At 41.3% G+C, this 18,679-nt stretch overlaps 1 protein-coding gene across 3 annotated transcripts; it reads left to right on the top strand.

Annotated features, from left to right (window-relative positions):
- The first annotated feature begins 399 nt into the window (after positions 1–399).
- Positions 400–12,828, top strand: LOC122919240 (cytochrome c oxidase assembly protein COX18, mitochondrial). 3 transcript variants are annotated; one of them, XM_044268159.1, is made up of 6 exons: positions 400–855; positions 2,240–2,340; positions 4,351–4,514; positions 6,021–6,145; positions 8,734–8,841; positions 11,551–12,828. In XM_044268159.1, the coding sequence occupies exons 1-6, from the start codon at positions 514–516 to the stop codon at positions 11,722–11,724; spliced, it is 1,014 nt and encodes a 337-aa protein (XP_044124094.1). In that variant the 5' UTR covers positions 400–513; the 3' UTR covers positions 11,725–12,828. The 3 variants fall into 3 exon arrangements, with proteins under 3 accessions (XP_044124094.1, XP_044124095.1, XP_044124096.1); XM_044268160.1 differs by having other exon boundaries at positions 6,024–6,145; XM_044268161.1 differs by lacking the exon at positions 11,551–12,828 and adding an exon at positions 9,926–11,544.
- The last annotated feature ends 5,851 nt before the right edge of the window (positions 12,829–18,679 follow it).

The following is an 18,679-nucleotide window of genomic DNA, read 5'->3' on the forward strand; positions in this document are numbered from 1 at the left end:
GGCTCTCGCAGAAGCAACGAGGGTGCACGTAAAGAGGTCGGGGGCGGGTGCTACCCTCTAGGTCACGAAAACCACCGACCAAATTTAATCCACTACAAAGCGAACGACTACTTTTAAGTGAAAAGGAATGCAAACGCACCCGCGGAGGACCGATTTAAGAGGCAAGGGCTTCCAGCGACCGCCCCGCCGGGCCCGAGGCAGCAAGCCCCGCCCCTCGCTCTGCACTCGGTCGGGCCTCGGGGGAGCCCCAAGCCGGCAGCGGGAAAGTTCTGGGCCTGCGCAGTCAGGCCCGCCCCGTGCCGCGTGGAAAAGGCGGGACCTGCCCGCCAATGCGTCATCTCGAGGGCGACGCCAGACGTCACTGCCTGGACCGGGAAGGTCAATCGTGCCTGAGGGAGGGCGCGCACCCAGTTTTCGCCCGGCGTTGCCGGCGCGTGCGCGTGGCTTCCCAGGCGGCCCGGACTCCGACGCGGGTCCCGGAGGCCGGTGCTTTGGCTCAGCCCGGGCGCGGTCATGCTGTTCCGGCCGGGCGGTAGGTGGCTGCGGCCGCTGTCCGTACTGCCGCTGGGGGCCCGGGACCCGCCGCTGGTGCGGGCCTCAGCGGGCGGCATTCAGCGCTCTGCTCCGCCGGTGTGGGCGGCGGCGTCCGTCTCTGCGGTCGCCTCTGGCGGCCCCGGCAGCTGGTACGAGGCGTTAGCCACGTCGGCGCCGGTGCAGGGCACGGAGGAGGCGCTGCTCGGCGTGCACTCCGCCACGGGTCTGCCCTGGTGGGCCTGCATCGGTCTCAGCACGGTGGCCCTCCGCGGCGCCGTCACGCTACCCCTGGCCGCCTACCAACACTACATCCTGGCCAAGGTGAGGGCACCTGCTCCCTGCGCGTCCGCCTGGGCGGCGAGGGGTGCTGTGTGTCTGCCGGGGCTTAGAATCCACGGGTGCTTCTGGAGTCGCTTAGTGTACACGATCGCGACCACTTTTTTTGCTAAGACGTTTGACTAGCATTGGGTATGTGAGTTAAGAGATGTTTGGTGACACATGTGCCTGTCTGTCATTTCGTTTACCCTGCTGGGTCCGTGCTCAAAGCCTGTTACTAAGCTTGCTGTTGGAGAAGGAGACGAATAAAGGCAGTGGTAGCAGAATTGTATGGAGAAACCTGTAAAATTGCCGTCTTAAAGATCGTAAGAGCCTGTATGTCTGCAGCATCGTTGTCCCCGAGGATTCCGATTCATCTTTCTTGTTAGAAAAAACTGCTGAGCCAGCCATTTGCAAACGTGATATCCTTCTTCGGGCTGTACCACCTGCGACTCTGGTTAGTCGCAGCCACTTGGGCTTCAGGGCTTCTCTCTCTCCTGTGGAATCGGGATAGTAGTAGCTTCGTGGTCTACTTCACCATGTTATGAAATCAAGTCAGATAATGTGGCTTAAAGTGCTCTGAAAGCAAAGTATTATTCAAATGTAAGACTTCAAGAATCATGGTTTTCATGTTTTCAAATTATTATTGGGGTTGGAGGTGGAACCCATAAGCAAAGGGAATCTCAGCACCATTAAGGCAGTGAGGTATTTTACAGAAACAATTAACACAGAGCAGAAATTAATGCAAACTTTTTGTGACTCTGGCTGTCACAGAACATATTAAAGACTTAATTGACGACTTTTTTTTTCCAGTATCATTACTCAGAAGCCCAGGTATGAAACATTAAAGTATAGGGTTCAGTTCTTATCTAATCCTTATAATAACTCTGAGGTAGGTGCTGTTAAACATTTTATATATCAGGAAACAGTTTTAGAGCTTAAGCAACTTGCCCAGGATCACATAGCTAAGAGTGTAAGCTGGACTTGGAATTTGGTTGTAACTGAGGATATCTTAAGCAAATTTGACACCTTATCCTTAGACTTAAATTTTCTTTCTTTTTTTTTTTTTTTAAGATTTTATTTACTTATTTGACAGACAGAGATCACAAGTAGACAGAGAGGCAGGCAGAGAGAAAGAGAGAGAGGGAAGCAGTCTCCCCGCTGAGCAGAGAGCCCGATGCGGGACTCGATCCCAGGACACTGGGATCATGACCTGAGCCGAAGGCAGCGGCCCAACCCACTGAGCCACCCAGGCGCCCTAGACTTAAATTTTCTTGAGATAATCAGTAAACACATTTTTCAGTGAGAAGAATAGAGAGTAAAATTCTGAGTAGTTACGAATAAAGATCCTTTATGTGCTCATAACGAATTCTACTTTTTCTTTAGCTAGGTGGAAAATTTACAGCCAGAAATAAAAAGCATTGCAAGGCATCTTAACCAAGAAGTTACGGTTCGTGCAAATCAGTTGAGGTGGTCCAAAAGAGTTGCCAGGTAAGCTAAATCTATGAATATAGACCATATATGTGTGTGTGTATGTGTGTGTATGTCTATACGTGTATATATATACATGCTGCGTAAGTGATTATATTAATTCTCGGTTTGGGTGTTCTGTAGCTTTAGCAGCAAAGGAGTCCTTTCACTCCTTAATATTTTAAGAAGTTTGTGTGGTATGAGTTTTGTATAGTGAAAGCAAGAAATGGAGAAACAGCAAGTTCCTTCATGAGGAACTCCAGCCTCCTGAGGAAGACCTGTAATCAAACAATGATTAAATTAAATGCTATGGAAAGGGTTATGAACAACGAGTTCAGTCATAGTGGAAAGTCAGGGAAGGCTTTACGGATGGATATATTGTGCTAGTCTGTTGGGATTTCAGTCGGCAAATGATACAGATTATTTACACACTTGACCATTTTGGAAAGAATGATCTAGCAGCCCACAAAAAGGGGGAGGTAAAAAGTGTGAATGCTCTGGTAGAAGAAATCAGACAGCCAAGGTGCTGTCTGTCTGCTGTGGTTACCCTGTGTAGTTGTCTGCCTGGGCTCTTAGAAAGCCCTTAGAAGGTGCTTGACCGTGCTGCAATCCGGTGCCTGTCGCCATCCCCTGGGAACTTGTAAGTCCTGCTTCCGTCAGCCCAAGTTAGTACTTAGTCAAATTATAATCCTTACTAGGCTGTGGCCAAGTGTTCACCAGTTCACAGCAATGAGAAAAATAAGGGCTTTACATTATATATATATGTAATGTATATATGGTTATCTGTATATTTTTACTTATATGTGTATAAATTTGCCAGCTCTCAGTGTGAAATTGCTCCTCTAGTTAGTGTTAGAAAGATCTGACATTTAAAAAAATCATTATGGTAGTTTAATATCTTTATTTGATAAAATAGAAAGTTGACAAACTTAACAGTTTTGAAGTTTTACTGACCAGAGAAATCTAAGAGTGATAACTCCAGGCCAGAAGACCAGATTAGCAAGCTGCTCATCTGAATCATAAATGCAGCCTGGCGAGACTGGTACCTTGTTTATGTAGCATTGGCAGGATGATTTTCCAGACACCTCTTTGCACAGATAGATGACTGTCTAGGAAGACACATCCGAGAGTTTCTTGCATTTTCGATGGAACTGAGTCTTGAAGGCTAAAACAGTTAGCCAGGTGGACTGTCCACACAGATGACATAATGACTTCCAAAACGTGCTGATGTAGAAGTTTGATTTATTGGATAGCCTGTGCATGTAGGCACCAGAATATGCAGGTGTCTATAGAAGAGTAGCAAGAGATAAAGTTGGAAGAGTCGGCAGAGTCTAGATTATAAAGCCTGGAATGTCCGTGTACTGTCTTAGTGCAGTAATACACTATAATTCTAGTGGATTGGCTTCAGGCCCCTTGGATGTCTGCATTGTATAAAACATACTACAGAAGATTGAGAGGTGAAGACCCAACACTTGATCTTCAAGGAGACTATAGAAAGTGGGATTTAAAAACAGGAATAACGAATAAGGTTAACAGAGAAACAGATTTTAAAAATCTTCATAAAAGAGTTGGCTGAAGAATGGAAACCGTTTTGATAGGTCAGGAGCATATATATTACAAAATCACATTGCTACAAAAGGTATCAGGGATCAAGTAATAGAGCGTGGCTGGAATGGAGGGATTTGAATTAAATGTGCTTTCACCTTTAGAATTTGTGATACAGACTGGTCAGACCATACCAGTAGTAAAATTTCACGTGTTAAAACCTGATTGGCCAAAGACCACCAGAGCCAAAGCTTATAATTCGATTTATTTAATTTAATTTATCAAAGTATTATGTAATTTGTGTACATTGCTAGAGAACTTTCATTAAAAGGCTTTTTTGCCTCTTGTTAGGCAATCCCTTAGTATAGTGTATGATCACTAAAAATCCCACACAAAACTTTAGCTATTAACTGTGACATGGGTGTGTTTGTGCTGTGGGTATGAATATTTTCTCCTTTCCCTCTTTCCCCTCTTCTCTCAAACCAGGCTCACTTATCTAAAGAATATGCGGAGGCTTGTTTCAGAACTGTATGTTCGGGATAACTGCCACCCGTTCAAAGCCACCGTATTGGTCTGGATTCAGTTTCCAATGTGGATCTTCATGTCTGTTGCTCTGCGGAATTTTAGCACTGGGGCCACACATTCAGAAGGTAGTTATTATAGCAGTCTGTCTCCCCCAAATACGTGCTCTAACATTGTCTTTGTACGCTAAAGGGGGAAAAAAAACCCAAAAACTGTGCTTTTCATAATTAGAATATTTTTACCATCTTTCTTATAAGGGTATAGATTTTAAAATATTAACTGTAAGCAAACTAGCCATGTTGAGAAAACGTGAATCTAGGAAGGACAACAGTAATACAGTTGACCCTTGAACAATACAGGTTTGAATCGGGCAGGTCCACTTATAGATATGTTTTTTACAGTCTTGCACTGTAAATATATTTTCTTTTCATCATGAATTTTTTTTAAAATTAGAGAGAGAGCAGGGAATGGGGCAGCGGGAGAGGGAGAGAGAATCTTACACAAACTCCCCACTGAGCGCAGAGCCCCACACAGGGCCGGATCTCACAACCCTGAGATCATGACCTGAGCTGAAATCAAGTCGAGTACTTAACCGATTGAGCTTCCCAAGTGTTTCTCATAATGATTTTCTTAATAACATTTTCTTTTCTTTAGTTTTATTTTAAGAATACAGTATATGATATTTAAAGCATATAAATGCTATTGGTAAGTCTTCCAGACAACAATAAGCTTTCTGTAGTTCTTGGAGAGTCAAAAGTTATACACAGATTTTTTTTTACAATTTTATTTTTAAGTAATCTTGCACCCGGTGTGGGGCTCAGACTCAGACTCCTGAGATCGAGAGTCACCTGCTCCGCCACTGAGCCAGCCATGCGCCCCATACAGAGAGTTTCAGCTGTCGGAGGGCCGGCACCAGGGTTGGCACCCTTAAGCCCTGAACTGTTTAATGGTCAACTATAGTTCTTCATGGAAGTCCTAATAAAATTAGTGTTACAATTCCATGATTCAGTTTCCTGGCCAAGAATTTTTTCCATTTATAAAATTAAGGGACCAGAAAAGCATTAACAGTTATAAATTTAAACATTTATTAAGAAACTATAAACTGGGGGCACCAGGGTGGCTCAGTCGTTAAGTATCTGCCTTTGGCTCAGGTCATGATCCCAGGGTCCTGGATCGAGCCCCACACAGGGCTCCCTGCTTGGCAGGAAGCCTGCTCCTCCCTCTCCCACTCTCCCTGCTTGTGTTTCCTCTCTCGCTGTCGCTCTTTCCGTCAAATAAATAAATAAAATCTGTTTAAAAAAAAAAAAAAACCACAAAAAAACAAAACTATAAACGGAAGCATTTCTTAAAGGCATTTCTAACCAGAAAATACCTGAACAGACTTGAAAGAAAGTAGCCTGTGGACAATTCTATAAATATAAGTTAGAAAAGAGTACTGCTATGTATCTTGTGCTCTTACAGCTGTTTGCCACAGAGAGCTTCTGCTTTCTCAGTGCAGGAAGGGCTAATTTATGTCGTGGAATAAAAGTGAATGAAACCAATGCAAGTCTTGAGTATGAAGGAAATCTTATTTGAATTAGACTACTTATGTGTTGTATATTTCTTTCTATGTTTTATTTATAAAACTGTCTTAGCAGGTTTTTCTGTTCAGGAACAGTTAGCTGCTGATGGAATCCTGTGGTTTCCTGATCTCACTGCACTGGATTCTACTTGGATTCTGCCTATTTCCGTTGGTATCATCAATTTATTAATAGTGGAGGTCAGTGGTTTTAAATGAGATTTGTGTGCCATTTAAATTATTGGGATTTTTGATGCTGTTCCAAGATCAAATATAAATGTTCGAGTTGGTAGTGATATTCTGGCTCTGAGCTAGAATTGAGAGGCCTTGGTTTCTGGTCATAGATCAGCCGTTGGCAAGTGTTGGGCCAGTTCCTTAACCTCTCTGGGGGCAGAATGCTCATAATTGAAATGGCAGAGCTGAGTTAGAACACTTCTAAAGTCTGTTTACAATTATATGAATCTAATACACATAATTTTTTTATTTGTTTTTGGTAAAAACAGTAATTAAAATGGTTAATCAGTATGGTTTTATTCTCACAGTAGATTGGTATTTTGTGTATATGTTTAAAATGTAAATTTGCAAGTTGGAAACATAGTGTCTGATTGTCTTTTTTTTTTTTTTTTAGCTGTATGACTCTAGAAAAATCAATACTTCTTTAATTGATGGGATAGAAAAACACATACATATAAAATATGATCTGTCAACTATGTCTTGCCATTATCCTGTGCTGTGTTACTCAGCAGTTTAGTGGAAGCAAGCCTTTAATTGTATAAGGACCTGTTCTCAATGGAGTTGAACAAAGACTTTTTGAACTGGAAGAAACCTTAGAAATGATCCCTAGAACTTTGTCTCAAAGATCCATCACTGGTCTCTGGGAAATCGAATACACCCTTACTTATTTATTTATTTATTTATTCATGTTAAGGGTTTTTTTTTTTTGGTTTGTTTGTTTGTTTTATTAGAGAGAGAGCACCAGCAGGGGAAGTGGCAGAGGGGGAAGGAGAAGCAGACTCCACTGAGCAGGGAGCCGGATATGGGGCTCAGTCCCAGAACCCTGAGACCGTGATCTGAGCCGAAGACAGACTCTAGCTATCTGAGACACCTAGGTGCCCCAAACCAGATGAGAAGAATGAAGATGATACTGTAATGTTTTGGGCTAGGGTTTCTTGAGGAAAGACTCCATGTGTAGTCCCAGTATGTTTCCCTAGGGTCACCCAGCACAATTGAATGTGGTTGGTACTTAGTGAATATTTATTAGAATGAAGAAGATGATAAACACAAGGGCACAGTGAATTAATGTCAATCCTCAAGCCTTTCCTTTTACCAGCTAACAACCCAGTGTACAAAAGTTTAAAAAACTTATTCTTGGGACGCCTGAGTGGCTTAGTCGGTTAAGCATCTGCCTTTGCGGGGAAGGGGTGGGGGAAAAAAAGGGAAAGGATCTGCCTTTGGCTCAGGTCATGATCCTGGGGTCCTGGGATCCAGTCCCGCAGCAGGCTTCTTGCTTGTCAGGTAGTCTGCTTCTCCCTCTGCCTGCCACTCCCCCTACTTACGTGAGTGCTCACTCTCTGTCTTTGATAAACAAGTAAATAAAATCTTAAGAAAACCAAAACAACTTATTCTTACATAATATACGTCATGTGCCAGGCACTATTGTAAACAGTTTACATGAATTAACTCATTTAATTAGAATAATTCTGTGATGCAGGTACTAATATTATCCCCATTTTAAAGTGGAGAAAGCGAGTCACAGAAGGCTTAAGTAACTTATACAAAGCCACGTAACTGTTAAATGTAGAGCAGCCATGCAAATCTAGGTCATTTGGATCTGGAGTCTGTGCTCATAATCATTTCATTGTTCTGTCTCTTAAATAAGTTATTTATGGGACGCCTGGGTGGCTCAGTTGGTTGGGCAGCTGCCTTCGGCTCGGGTCATGATCCCAGGGTCCTGGATCGAGTCCCACATCGGGCTCCTTGCTCGGCAGGGAGCCTGCTTCTCCCTCTGACTCTGCCTGCCTCTCTGTCTGCCTGTGCTCGCTCGCTCTCTCTCCCTCTGTCTCTGACAAATAAATAAATAAAATCTTTAAAAAAAAAAACCGTTTAAAAATAAGTTATTTATGAGGGGCGCCTGGGTGGCTCAGTGGGTTAAGCCGCTGCCTTCGGCTCAGGTCATGATCTCAGGGTCCTGGGATCGAGGCCCGCATCGGGCTCTCTGCTCAGCGGGGAGCCTGCTTCCCTCTCTCTCTGCCAGCCTCTCTATCTACTTGTGATTTCTCTCTGTCAAATTAATACATAAAATCTTTAAAAAATAATAATAATAAGTTATTTATGAGTCATAACTGCTTTTCCTAACCTGGTTCTAACCTTCATTCCGTACAGCCAGATCACAAACCTTTGAGATACCTATTGTGATCCTTCTTTATGCCAGGCACTGTGTTTAAATACTAAAACAAGGGTAGTGGTTCATACATAGCACCTATCTTGAAAGGACTTTCAGTCTTACAATTTTTCATAAACATCGATTTGTAAAAATTATGCTATGATACTATTTAATATAGCTGAATCTCCTTTATTGTTATTGATTAAAGCTTCCTTTAATCTGCCTAATTATTAAGTTTTCCAGAAACATAGATGTCAGCTATATACATTTATCAGTGTTTTAATTTTTTTTTTGCTTCTATTAAGATATAGGTGGAGGCCAGGCAAAAATCAAATTGTATTTTAAAGCTTGTCTAATTTAATATGCTTAATAATCATTGTGTATATTTATTATTCTACCCTCTCAGATTTTTGCTCTGCAAAAAATAGGAATGTCTCGTTTTCAGACATATGTTACGTACTTCGTTCGTGCGGTATCGTTGTTGATGATTCCAGTTGCCGCGACGGTACCTTCGGTGAGTAAGCAGCCACACTGTGTGTAGCATGTGCTCAGTCCTCTCGTGCTTAACGTAGACTGGCTAGGTCTCCGTGTCTTCTGCTGAGCTGCTTTTGACTGCTAAATCCCTTCCTGGTTTCCGAGTTTCTGTCGTAGTTACTATAACCAAGTGACACTTGGTATTTCTTGGGATTAGATAATCTTCCTTTGTGTCCTTTGTGTGAATGTGAGTTAACTCTCATCTCCTTTTTCTTTCTTCTTTTCTTTTTTTCATTTTGCACGGCACTGTAAACATAGTATTTGTTCTGTTTGGTTAGTTGAAATATTGAATTCCTTCTGTTTGCATAGACTGGGCCAAGGAATTTAGCTCTTAAAAAAGAAACAAAGCTTTGTGCCAAGTCCATACGGGTTCGTATGTAATCTTGTTTAACCTCATAACAATGCAGTGAGGTAGGTACACCTGCCCCCATTTGTATGTCATTATACTTTGATAGAATTAGAAAAAAAAAAATACTGAGGTTTGCAGTTATTTCATATTTTTAGTCTTTTGCTTATTTCCCCATGATACTTAGTGCAAAGAGGGCAAAAGCTGTCTTAGGTATTATATCTGTCTTTTCTCAGGGCCAGCACACAGACCATGAAGTAGAATTCATTCGTCGGGGTTAGTTAGTGCTCTGTCAGCATATATCAAAGTACTTCATTGTCTTGGGAATCTGAAACAGTGCATTTTCAGCATCAAAAATACATTTTTGAAGCTGTCCCTTGAACATAATACTGCCACTAATCCTGTATAAAATAAGTAAGTTTCCACATTTCTGAAGTAGACCTCGTAATGTCTGTGAGAACTAATAAAATAGCATCAAGTGCTTATTATAGTACTTTCCATGTAACAGTAATATTGCTGTAAAATACCCTGTGAAGAAAGAACAGTACAGGTTCACTGCATGTCTGGGGAGAAATCCTACCAGTGGTAACTGAGGAAACTGCCTGAGCAAATAAAATAGGAGCAGTGAATTTTCAGTGAGGGATTGGGTTTAAAGTGAGTACCAGAGATCTCAAAAGCAGTGTCTGAAATACCTCAAAGTTTATTCCCCCAAATACAGGGAATTCAGAGTTTGGCAGTTTCGTGTAGAACTGATGTAGCAGCTGCGTGAAGACACGTGAGGAAGCGGACTGCCTCTTTCATTCTGCGCCACCACCCTCAGCCGGTCATTCCTGTCCTCAAGGCCGCAGCTGGTCGCGGTGGCTGCTGGAGCTCATCGTGCGGGAATGGTGAAAGGGAGCTTCAAGTGCCATTAGCCCCTTTAAGGAGCCTGCCAGGTGTCACACCAAACACTCGTGCTCACATCCTAGTTATTTGGGCCACACCCATTGCAGAAGATACTGGGAATTAGTCTTTTTTTTGTTTTGTTTTGTTTTGGATGGCAGTATACCCAGCTTAAAATGAGAATTTTCTGACTAAGGAGGAAGAAGGATTCTTAGTAGGCAGTTTGTAGTTTACCATATTGGTTTCAGAGCACTTTTTGCATATGGGATAAGTCAGATGATGATGATGATACCGGCTAATCCTCATTCAATATTGACTTTGTGTCAGGCACTATTTTAAAAGGTTTGCATGTAATAGCTCGTTTAATTCATCCAGTGGGCACTGAAGTAGGTGCTATTACAATCTCCACTTTAGTGTTGAGGACACTGAGACACAGGGAGGGTAAGAAGCTCATTCAAGGTCAACTCATCCATTACCTGATGCTTAATATTGCGCAGGTATCTCAGGCACATGCAGGGGGTTTGGCTCCTGCCTGTAACTGATATGCTAATCTGCTTTGAGGCTGTGGTACCTTTTGCCCCCCAAAATTTGCTTTGGAACAAATGCAAGTCTTTAATACGGGCCACCTTCTGTTCTGACTTGTCTGTGTGAGTTACCTCCCTTTTTCCTCACAGCAGCCTCTGAGGCGGGGATAGTTCAGTCCCCATTTTATAGATGAGGAGACTGAAGCAGAAGGAAAATAACTTCCTTCCAGTCAAATAAATGGAATTCCCATTCAGGCAGTTCACCTCCAGGACCTGGACTCACCCACCACAGGCTCCTGCCTCTGGGGCCTGATCACATTCTGATGCCAGAGAAAAGTTGGCAACAGATGCAGGTATGGGAGGATCTTGAAAGGCTCCAGAATGTAGTCAATAACCTAAATAAATCACTCTGGATGGGAATACAAAAGAAGTTGAAGATAATGTTGAGACTGTCTCTGAAAAAGGCAAAGGTAATGCCTTCCCGACTAAGAAACCAATTACTGGGAAATTCTGGGGTGATAAACCACTGTGTGGAGAACAGTGGGGTCTAGGGAGCCTAAATGGCTGTGCCCCCGGTGCCCTACCTCCAGTATAGCAGCTTGTCAGGACTCTTGGTGTGGGAAAAGGGTGCTTTCTTGCCGGAGAGGAGAGGGGAGATCTCTCTCGAGCCTCTGCCCGAGCGCTGCTGTCTGTCATCGGCTTTCCTATTATGAAAAGCTCTCCTGCTGCTTTCTTTTCCCTTTTTCGCCCTTTCTGCCTTCTTTCTACCTATCAGAATCATCACAGGTATCAGGTAGCTGCCACAGGTCTCGTGCCGTCCTGGCCCACTGCTGCTTCCCCACATTGTCCTTTTCTCCTGTACTGCATGCCAGTGTCTGGACATCGGTGCCCTTGGAGAGTTGAGAGGTGCTGACATTCACGCGCTTTCTTTTTCTAGTCGATCGTGCTGTACTGGCTCTGCTCCAGCCTCCTGGGCCTTTCACAGAACCTGCTGCTGCGCTCTCCCAGGTTTCGTCGCCTTTGCCGGATACCGTTGACCAAGTCCGATTCAGACACCCCTTATAAGGACCTCTTGGCTGCCTTTTATGCCAAGTTCATTTCAAGAAAATGACGTGCTTTCCATTAATTTTGAAAAAATTGCAAGTGTCACTATCACAGTATATTTACGTTTACAAATTCAGATATGATTTCATTTGTCTTTATTTAAAACCGTGAATTGTGTGAAGTACTGTGGGTTAAGATATAATCCAAATATATTTGACAATACCAAAAATCCTTTAAATGCTAGAAATGTATGTTTGGTTGTATCCTAAAGATACAAAAGTAGAATCAAAGTACCTTATAAAATTATAACTTGCTAGAGGGGCCAGAAGTTTGGAAGACCGGATTAGATACTGAATGATGTCCGATTACACTAACTAATCTCATACATTAAAGCTTTTATAAAGAGGATACAGTGAGGTGATTCTTAAGATTTTGGAGGTGTGGAGGATCATAGACCCATTTGTTCATCTGCTAAGGCTATGGTTTTCTTTTCAGAAAACTCCTGGGACTCAGAACATGAGGCCTTCATTGATGAGCCTCTCTTCCCCCGCCCTGAGGCTTTCTGGTAATTCCTGGTTGAAAAATTTACTCTTACTCTAATGGAACACACAGTGATGAAGAGTTAATGTGTGACTCCTAAAAAAAATGGACTTGAGATTCATGCAATAGTGGAGTCCTTATAAGAAAGTACCTAATATGGTAGGTGATGTTGCCTTTCAACCCTGCTCTGAAAGAATGTAAGAAGGGTACATTCCTTTTTCTATATCTTAAGAAGAGTGGACTAGAGTATAGCACTAAGTACTGCTAGAGCCCAGAGTAGAAAATCTTAAATGTTAAGTTTGTTTAGCCAAAGGAAGAAAACCTGAAAGTCAGCCATCTGTCACGGAGGTGATTTTATAAACTTTATTTGGAGGGTTTGAGAATTCTAATGGGCTTAGACTACGGTAGATGGAAAAATTAATAGGTAATATAAATTGTGGATCCAGTTTTTTGCTTGTTTGATCTGAAAGGATGATAAAACTACTGCAGTTGGGATATTTATGAATAAATTTGACAGGCATCTGAAAAGATTATAAATTATAAGTTGTCATTGAGTTAGAATATGAACCTCATTTTGAGAGGCCCTGTATCCCATCTCATGTTTAACAATAAAGCAAAAACCAAAGCGGAATTAATCAGTCTCTCTTTTTTTTAAATATTTTTAATTTTTATTTATTTATTTGACAGAGAGAGAAATCACAAGTAGGCAGAGGCAGGCAGAGAAAGAGGGGGAAGCAGGCTCCCTGCCAAGCAAAGAGCCCGATGCCAGGCTCGAACCCAGGACCCTGAGATCATGACCTGGGCCTAAGGCAGAGGCTTAACCCACTGAGCCACTCAGGCACCCTAATCAGTCATTTTTAATGTCTTTTAATGTTTTAAAGTCATTTAATAATGTCTCTTAAATCTTAGCTGTTTTGGTTGTCACCTCACCAAAAATTTAGAGATTGCAGTTGGGACCTGGTTCTCGTTTCCTGACTTCCCAGTCCTAGTCATGACTGCCCTATTGAAGTAACTATCTTTCTAATCACAGTGAAGGAATTGAAACCTATGTACAATCATTCCTCATTATTCACAAACTTTGTATTTCCTGGTTTGCCTACACACTAAAATTTTTGCACTATATTTTGCCCAAATCAATATAGTGCTTTTGATGTTATTCTTGAATAAACATAGAGCGGCAAAAAATTTGAGTCATTCAAAGTACATATTCCCCGATAGGTCAAAGGGGGCAACACTGTGTCTTCTTGTTTCAGCTCCGACTGTATAATAACCAAGTGTCCTTTTCATGGTCTAGTGCCATGTTTTTTTCTCATTCTTGTGCTTTTTGTTGGTGATTTCACTATTTAAAATGGCCTCCAACCGTTGTCATCTGAAGTGCTGTCTAGTTTTCCTAGGCACAAGAATCCTGTGATGTTCCTTAAGGAGAAAGTAATACCTACATGAAATAAACTTCATTCAGGCACAAATTATGATGCTGTTTGGCCATGAATTTACCATTAATGAATCAACATTATTTTATATTGATGGGTTGTTGAAAATTTGACAAGAGGCTCGTAGGGATGTAACCCTGTAAATTCTCTGGGAGCAGTGGTTTAGTGTTGATGAATTCAGTGTTTGTGGTAATTTTATAGACTATAACTACCTCAGATAACAAGAATTGACCTTTTGGAACATGTACAATCAGGGAAGCAGAGGCAGAAATGTCTGTGCTCGTTGTATTATAGGAAAAAGAGAAAAGATAATTTGAGAAAAATTGTGGCTATCTCTGGAGCAAGTTGAGTCTCTCCATGTGTATCACTGGGTACTGATTCATGTATTTCTCTCATAGTGAGATGGAGGAAATCAGCTCTCTTCCCCACTTTCTGAAAGTAAGAAATAAAGGACTGCTGTGACTCCCTTTTCCAGTACATCTCCTTTCATGAGTGTGCTTTTACCTTGTTTACTTGGATTCCCCTCGATTTCTGAATGTACTTTCAACATCTTTTTCCAAGGGATGATTTACTTTGTTTCCTGTTGCTCTCCTGTTTTCGGGCCTTTCGAATTGCTTTGAAAATAGATGTAAATTTATTTGAAAATACAAGATCCTTCTTCCCAGATCTCACAATAATTTCTGGTTGGGTTGAAGCTGGCTGGGATCTGTGAATACTCGTGAATAAAGAGAACTGGTACGTTAGAGCTGAGGTGAATCAGTCACCTGACTTCAAGCTGGTAAATATTGCTCTCACTTCTTTCTCCAGGCAGATTTTTTCATAAATAGCAAGTCATGTTTCTGAAAACTCCCACGTCCGTGGTCTCTGATCTTACTTCCCCAGCATTTTGTCACAGGAGCACTTCCAGAGCCCAGGAGCCGGGGAGCTGGGTGTTGGATGGGAACAAGAGGACACACACACTGTAAAGATCCCTTGGATGCTTCTCTCCTCCGCTGCTCAGGGACTGGCAGAGCTCAGTCCTAGACCCTGCAGAGTTCAGGAAGTTTTTTTTTTTTTTTTAATTTCAGATGGAGACCATAGTCTATTTGTCTATCTGTCTTCCTCCTCTCTGAAAGGGAGTCTTTTTTATTTTATTTATTTATTTTTTTAACTCCATGTGGGCCTTATTTTTGTCTCTAGGCCAGATTCACTTTTTTATAGCTGTGTCTCAGCCCAAGAGTTAGGAAAAGGGACTCATTCCTGGATCAGTTTATACTCTGTAATGATAACTAGAGCTCAAATGTATGTTAGGAGACGGAGCTGGCATAGCCAAACAACCCAAGTTTTCCCTAGAGCCCCTGTGAGAGAAAACCTGAGCAGCCCTCTCTGGGCCAGATGTCATACGTGGGAAAATGAAGCTTACTTAAAAGCAAAATCCTTGATTGCCACCTTCACAGATAACCCCGGAGAGGTTTCAAAACCTCTCAGAGAAGAGAGCAAGCCTTTCTAAGGTACCTTCAGAAGCACTCAAGAGCTGAAAACCAAACCCTCACATTTCAGAAGAGATACAGCCAGTTCTAGACCATAGTGGGGAAATTGTTTCTGGGGAAAAGTGGAAAAAAATGAGGGCCCAAATAAATCTCAGTAATTTCTCAGTTTTGTACCTATGCTTTATTCACCCATGTGTCTTCATAGGTTCCTCCTCTGAGGATTCCAGGAATCTACCTATCTTTTTGTGAGAATCACCTTTTAAATTGCTTTAATACCAGATTAAGCCCCCAAAGCAGTAGTAACTCAGATCCTAAACACAAAGAATGTCCTTTGTTTTTTCCCTGGATGATAAATGAAGTTACCAAAGAACACAAAATTTAAGATTTCAGGTATGACCAATGAGTCCATGCAAGAATTTAGGTTTCTGTGTTAAAGCTAAATGTGCCAATATGACATAAAACACGAGACTAGTTATAGTAGGCCATCACTGATGCTCGCCTCTTCTGTGAGTGGATTCTACCAGGACACGAATTACCTGGAAGTAATAGGAATCCACAGAAAATTTTCTATTTGAACCTTATGAATATATTTTAAAGTTGTAATAATTGGTATTTTCTAATTATTGCTTTTAAATACTGATTTTTGTGAAATCAAGATTTAGCTTTGGGACATTTGAATTTGTGCAATAATAAAACCTTCTGAAATTTTGGACTTCTGTATTGTGTTTCAATGAGTAAAATAAGAATTTATGCATTCACATATATTTTTAATGTATTCAGATACATGAATTTTCATCCATGAACATTCCAAGCAAACCTTAAAGACAATTTGCATGTATTCTTTGCTAATCGTATGAAATACAGAGATACCAGGTATCTCATAATCTTTTAAGAACGTGAAAAACTAGTACTGGGATCAAGCTAATGCTAGTTGGCGGAATCCTTTATTTTATTTTATTGTCATGTTTTGTATTTCAATGATGGAAAAATTATTTTATGTTTGTATAATTCTTTTATTGTTTACGATGTTTGTGTATCCACATATTTTTAAAAATTTAATTCCAGTATAATTAATGTACAGTATTTTTTTTTGTTTCAGGCATACAATATAGTAATTCAACAATTCTGTTCATTTCTCAGCGCTCATCACAGCAACTGTACTCTTAATCTAATTGGGGGAATTCTTTAGACCTGTAAGCCATGGTATGATAATATGTAATATTAAGTTAGTGTAGGGGCCTTAATATTACAAGATTTATAATGTCATGTCTAGGAAAAAGCAAATTAAATTTAAAAAGCTTGAAAGATCAGGATAATACTTAGCAAATTTTTAAAAACAGTGACAATATATAGAAGTACATTAATTTTACTACTACTAGAAATTAAATAATAGGTGAAGAACTAGCTTATTCAGCCAGAAAGTATGCATGTGGATTATGTAGTTATAATTACATAGTCATTAAAAAATGTACGCAGATCACGTAATTGTGAAATAAGATTGTTTTGCAGATTCCAGAGATAGAGCTGTTTTGAGTATTTTACATCATCTCAAAGTACAGGAGACTCTTCCCTGTCCCGGCTGGCAGCAGACAGCTGCAAAAGAAAGCCTCCTGGTCAGAGCTTTCACACTGCTGGAACGCCAACAAACAAAGCAAACTGAAACCTCATCAAATGAGGACAACGCTGCCACAGAGAGGGAGTGATTTGGTGAACAAAGTTACTGGAGGATCGTTGGTAGGGTCCTGGGATCGAGTCCCGCGTCGGGCTCTCTGCTCGGCGGGGAGCCTGCTTCCTCCTCTCTCTCTCTGCCTGCCTCTCTGCCTACTTGTGATTTCTCTCTGACAAATAAATAAAATCTTAAAAAAAAAAATTTTTTAAAGCCAAAGGAATTATTAGAAAGTGTTTAACTTTATTCAATAATTGTGTTGCTCTTATTAATATTGCAGTGTTATTTTAGAATTTATTGTTAGGTAAAATACATGATGTCTATGAGGTACCTTAGTTCTCTTTGAGTGCGGTAACAACGCCCTTCATGCTGCTCATGCTGCCAAGGGGTGGATATCGTTGAATGTATTTGTTGGAGTTCTTAAAAATATTTTTAAGTAAAAATATTTTTAAGTGAACGATAAAAATATTTATCGTTTCATGACACTGCCACATAGTGGAGATACAGAAGATACATTTTTTCCCCAAGTTTTTCTTCTAAGATGGCTTCAGGGATTGCCCCTGAGAAAGAAATGGGCCCCACAGAGGGTCCACTTTCCCCACAGGTCTCCACCCCCACACTCAGAAAGCCTAGCCTTCGTATCTGTTTCACCGAAGGCCTTCCACAGTCTCAGGAGCAATGCATAAGAGCATTGGGTTGATTCCCATCTGTAGGAACCACAAGACTCGGCCACAAGAGAAAGAGAAAGAAAAAGTTACCAGCTGACGAATGGTGACAAAATCCCCAAGAATCAGCTGAATCAAGAAAGTGTGTTCATACAGAGGCCTTACCTAGCTTTTAGAACAGTAACTTTTGTGGGGCGCCTGGGTAGCTCAGTGGGTTGAAGCCTCTGCCTTCAGCTCAGGTCATTTATCCCAGGGCCATGAGGGCCATGGGGGTCATGGGGGTCACGGGGGTCCTGAGATCGAGCCCCGCATCGTGCTCTCTGCTCAGCAGGGAGCCTGCTTCCCTTCCTCCCTCTCTGCCTGATTGTGATCTTTGTCAAATAAAATCTTTAAAAAAAAAAAAAAAAAACCAGTAACTTTTTGCTTTGCTCCTTTTAACTTGAACATGAGGGCGATATTGACACAACTATCCCAAAAGAATAGGTGCAGAGAGAAGCCTGGCCCCTTGTGTTCTACCACTGACTGCCTTCTTGACCGCCCTGTACTTTGGTAAGTTTTACAAAGTAGCCTTACCTTTAATTACCTAGTCCTGTACTGCTGGTTTCATTTAATAAAATGAGGAGTTCTGGGTGTTTGGGAACAAAAGCGTTAATGGAAAAACACCTGAAATAAAACTAAAAGTGCTCCAAGAAAATAGCTACTGAGTTATTCTATCTAAGGCAACAAAAAGAAATTTCTGTCTTGGAGAGTCTCTGCTAACTCCAGAGGGCCAAGATTTTCATGATAAAGAGGACTCTTGGAAAGTGCCCCATTTCTATCTTTTCCATTTTGAGAAAACAGCACAGGTGTGCTTCTTTCTCTTTGTGTCCCTGATAAGGCAATTTACATTTGTTTTGCCTTGGCTGGGAAGGCAGCACTGTATTTAATTTAGGTCTGGTTTTTGTCTTCTGGCTAAATTGTAGCTTTCCAAGGAAACTTAAAACTATGAATTATGAAATATACCTAACCATGGTCTTTTCATTGCAGCTGCATTTCTACCGTGTCCCAATCATAGCACAAATCGTTTGAGGAATTTCTTCTAACCTCAGGCTTCCTGGCTCTTCTTTGAGTGAAGGTTGCTGCTGAGGGTAAGGAGTATTAAAAATATAAATCTTGTATCTATGAAAGAATTAACAGCTTCATATTTCATGCTGTTTAAAATTTATTATACGTGTTGCTACAGGTAAGAAATTCCCATAAAGTTTTATTATAA

Source organism: Neovison vison, chromosome 11, assembly GCF_020171115.1.
Source record: "Neovison vison isolate M4711 chromosome 11, ASM_NN_V1, whole genome shotgun sequence".
Lineage (NCBI taxonomy): Eukaryota > Metazoa > Chordata > Mammalia > Carnivora > Mustelidae > Neogale > Neogale vison.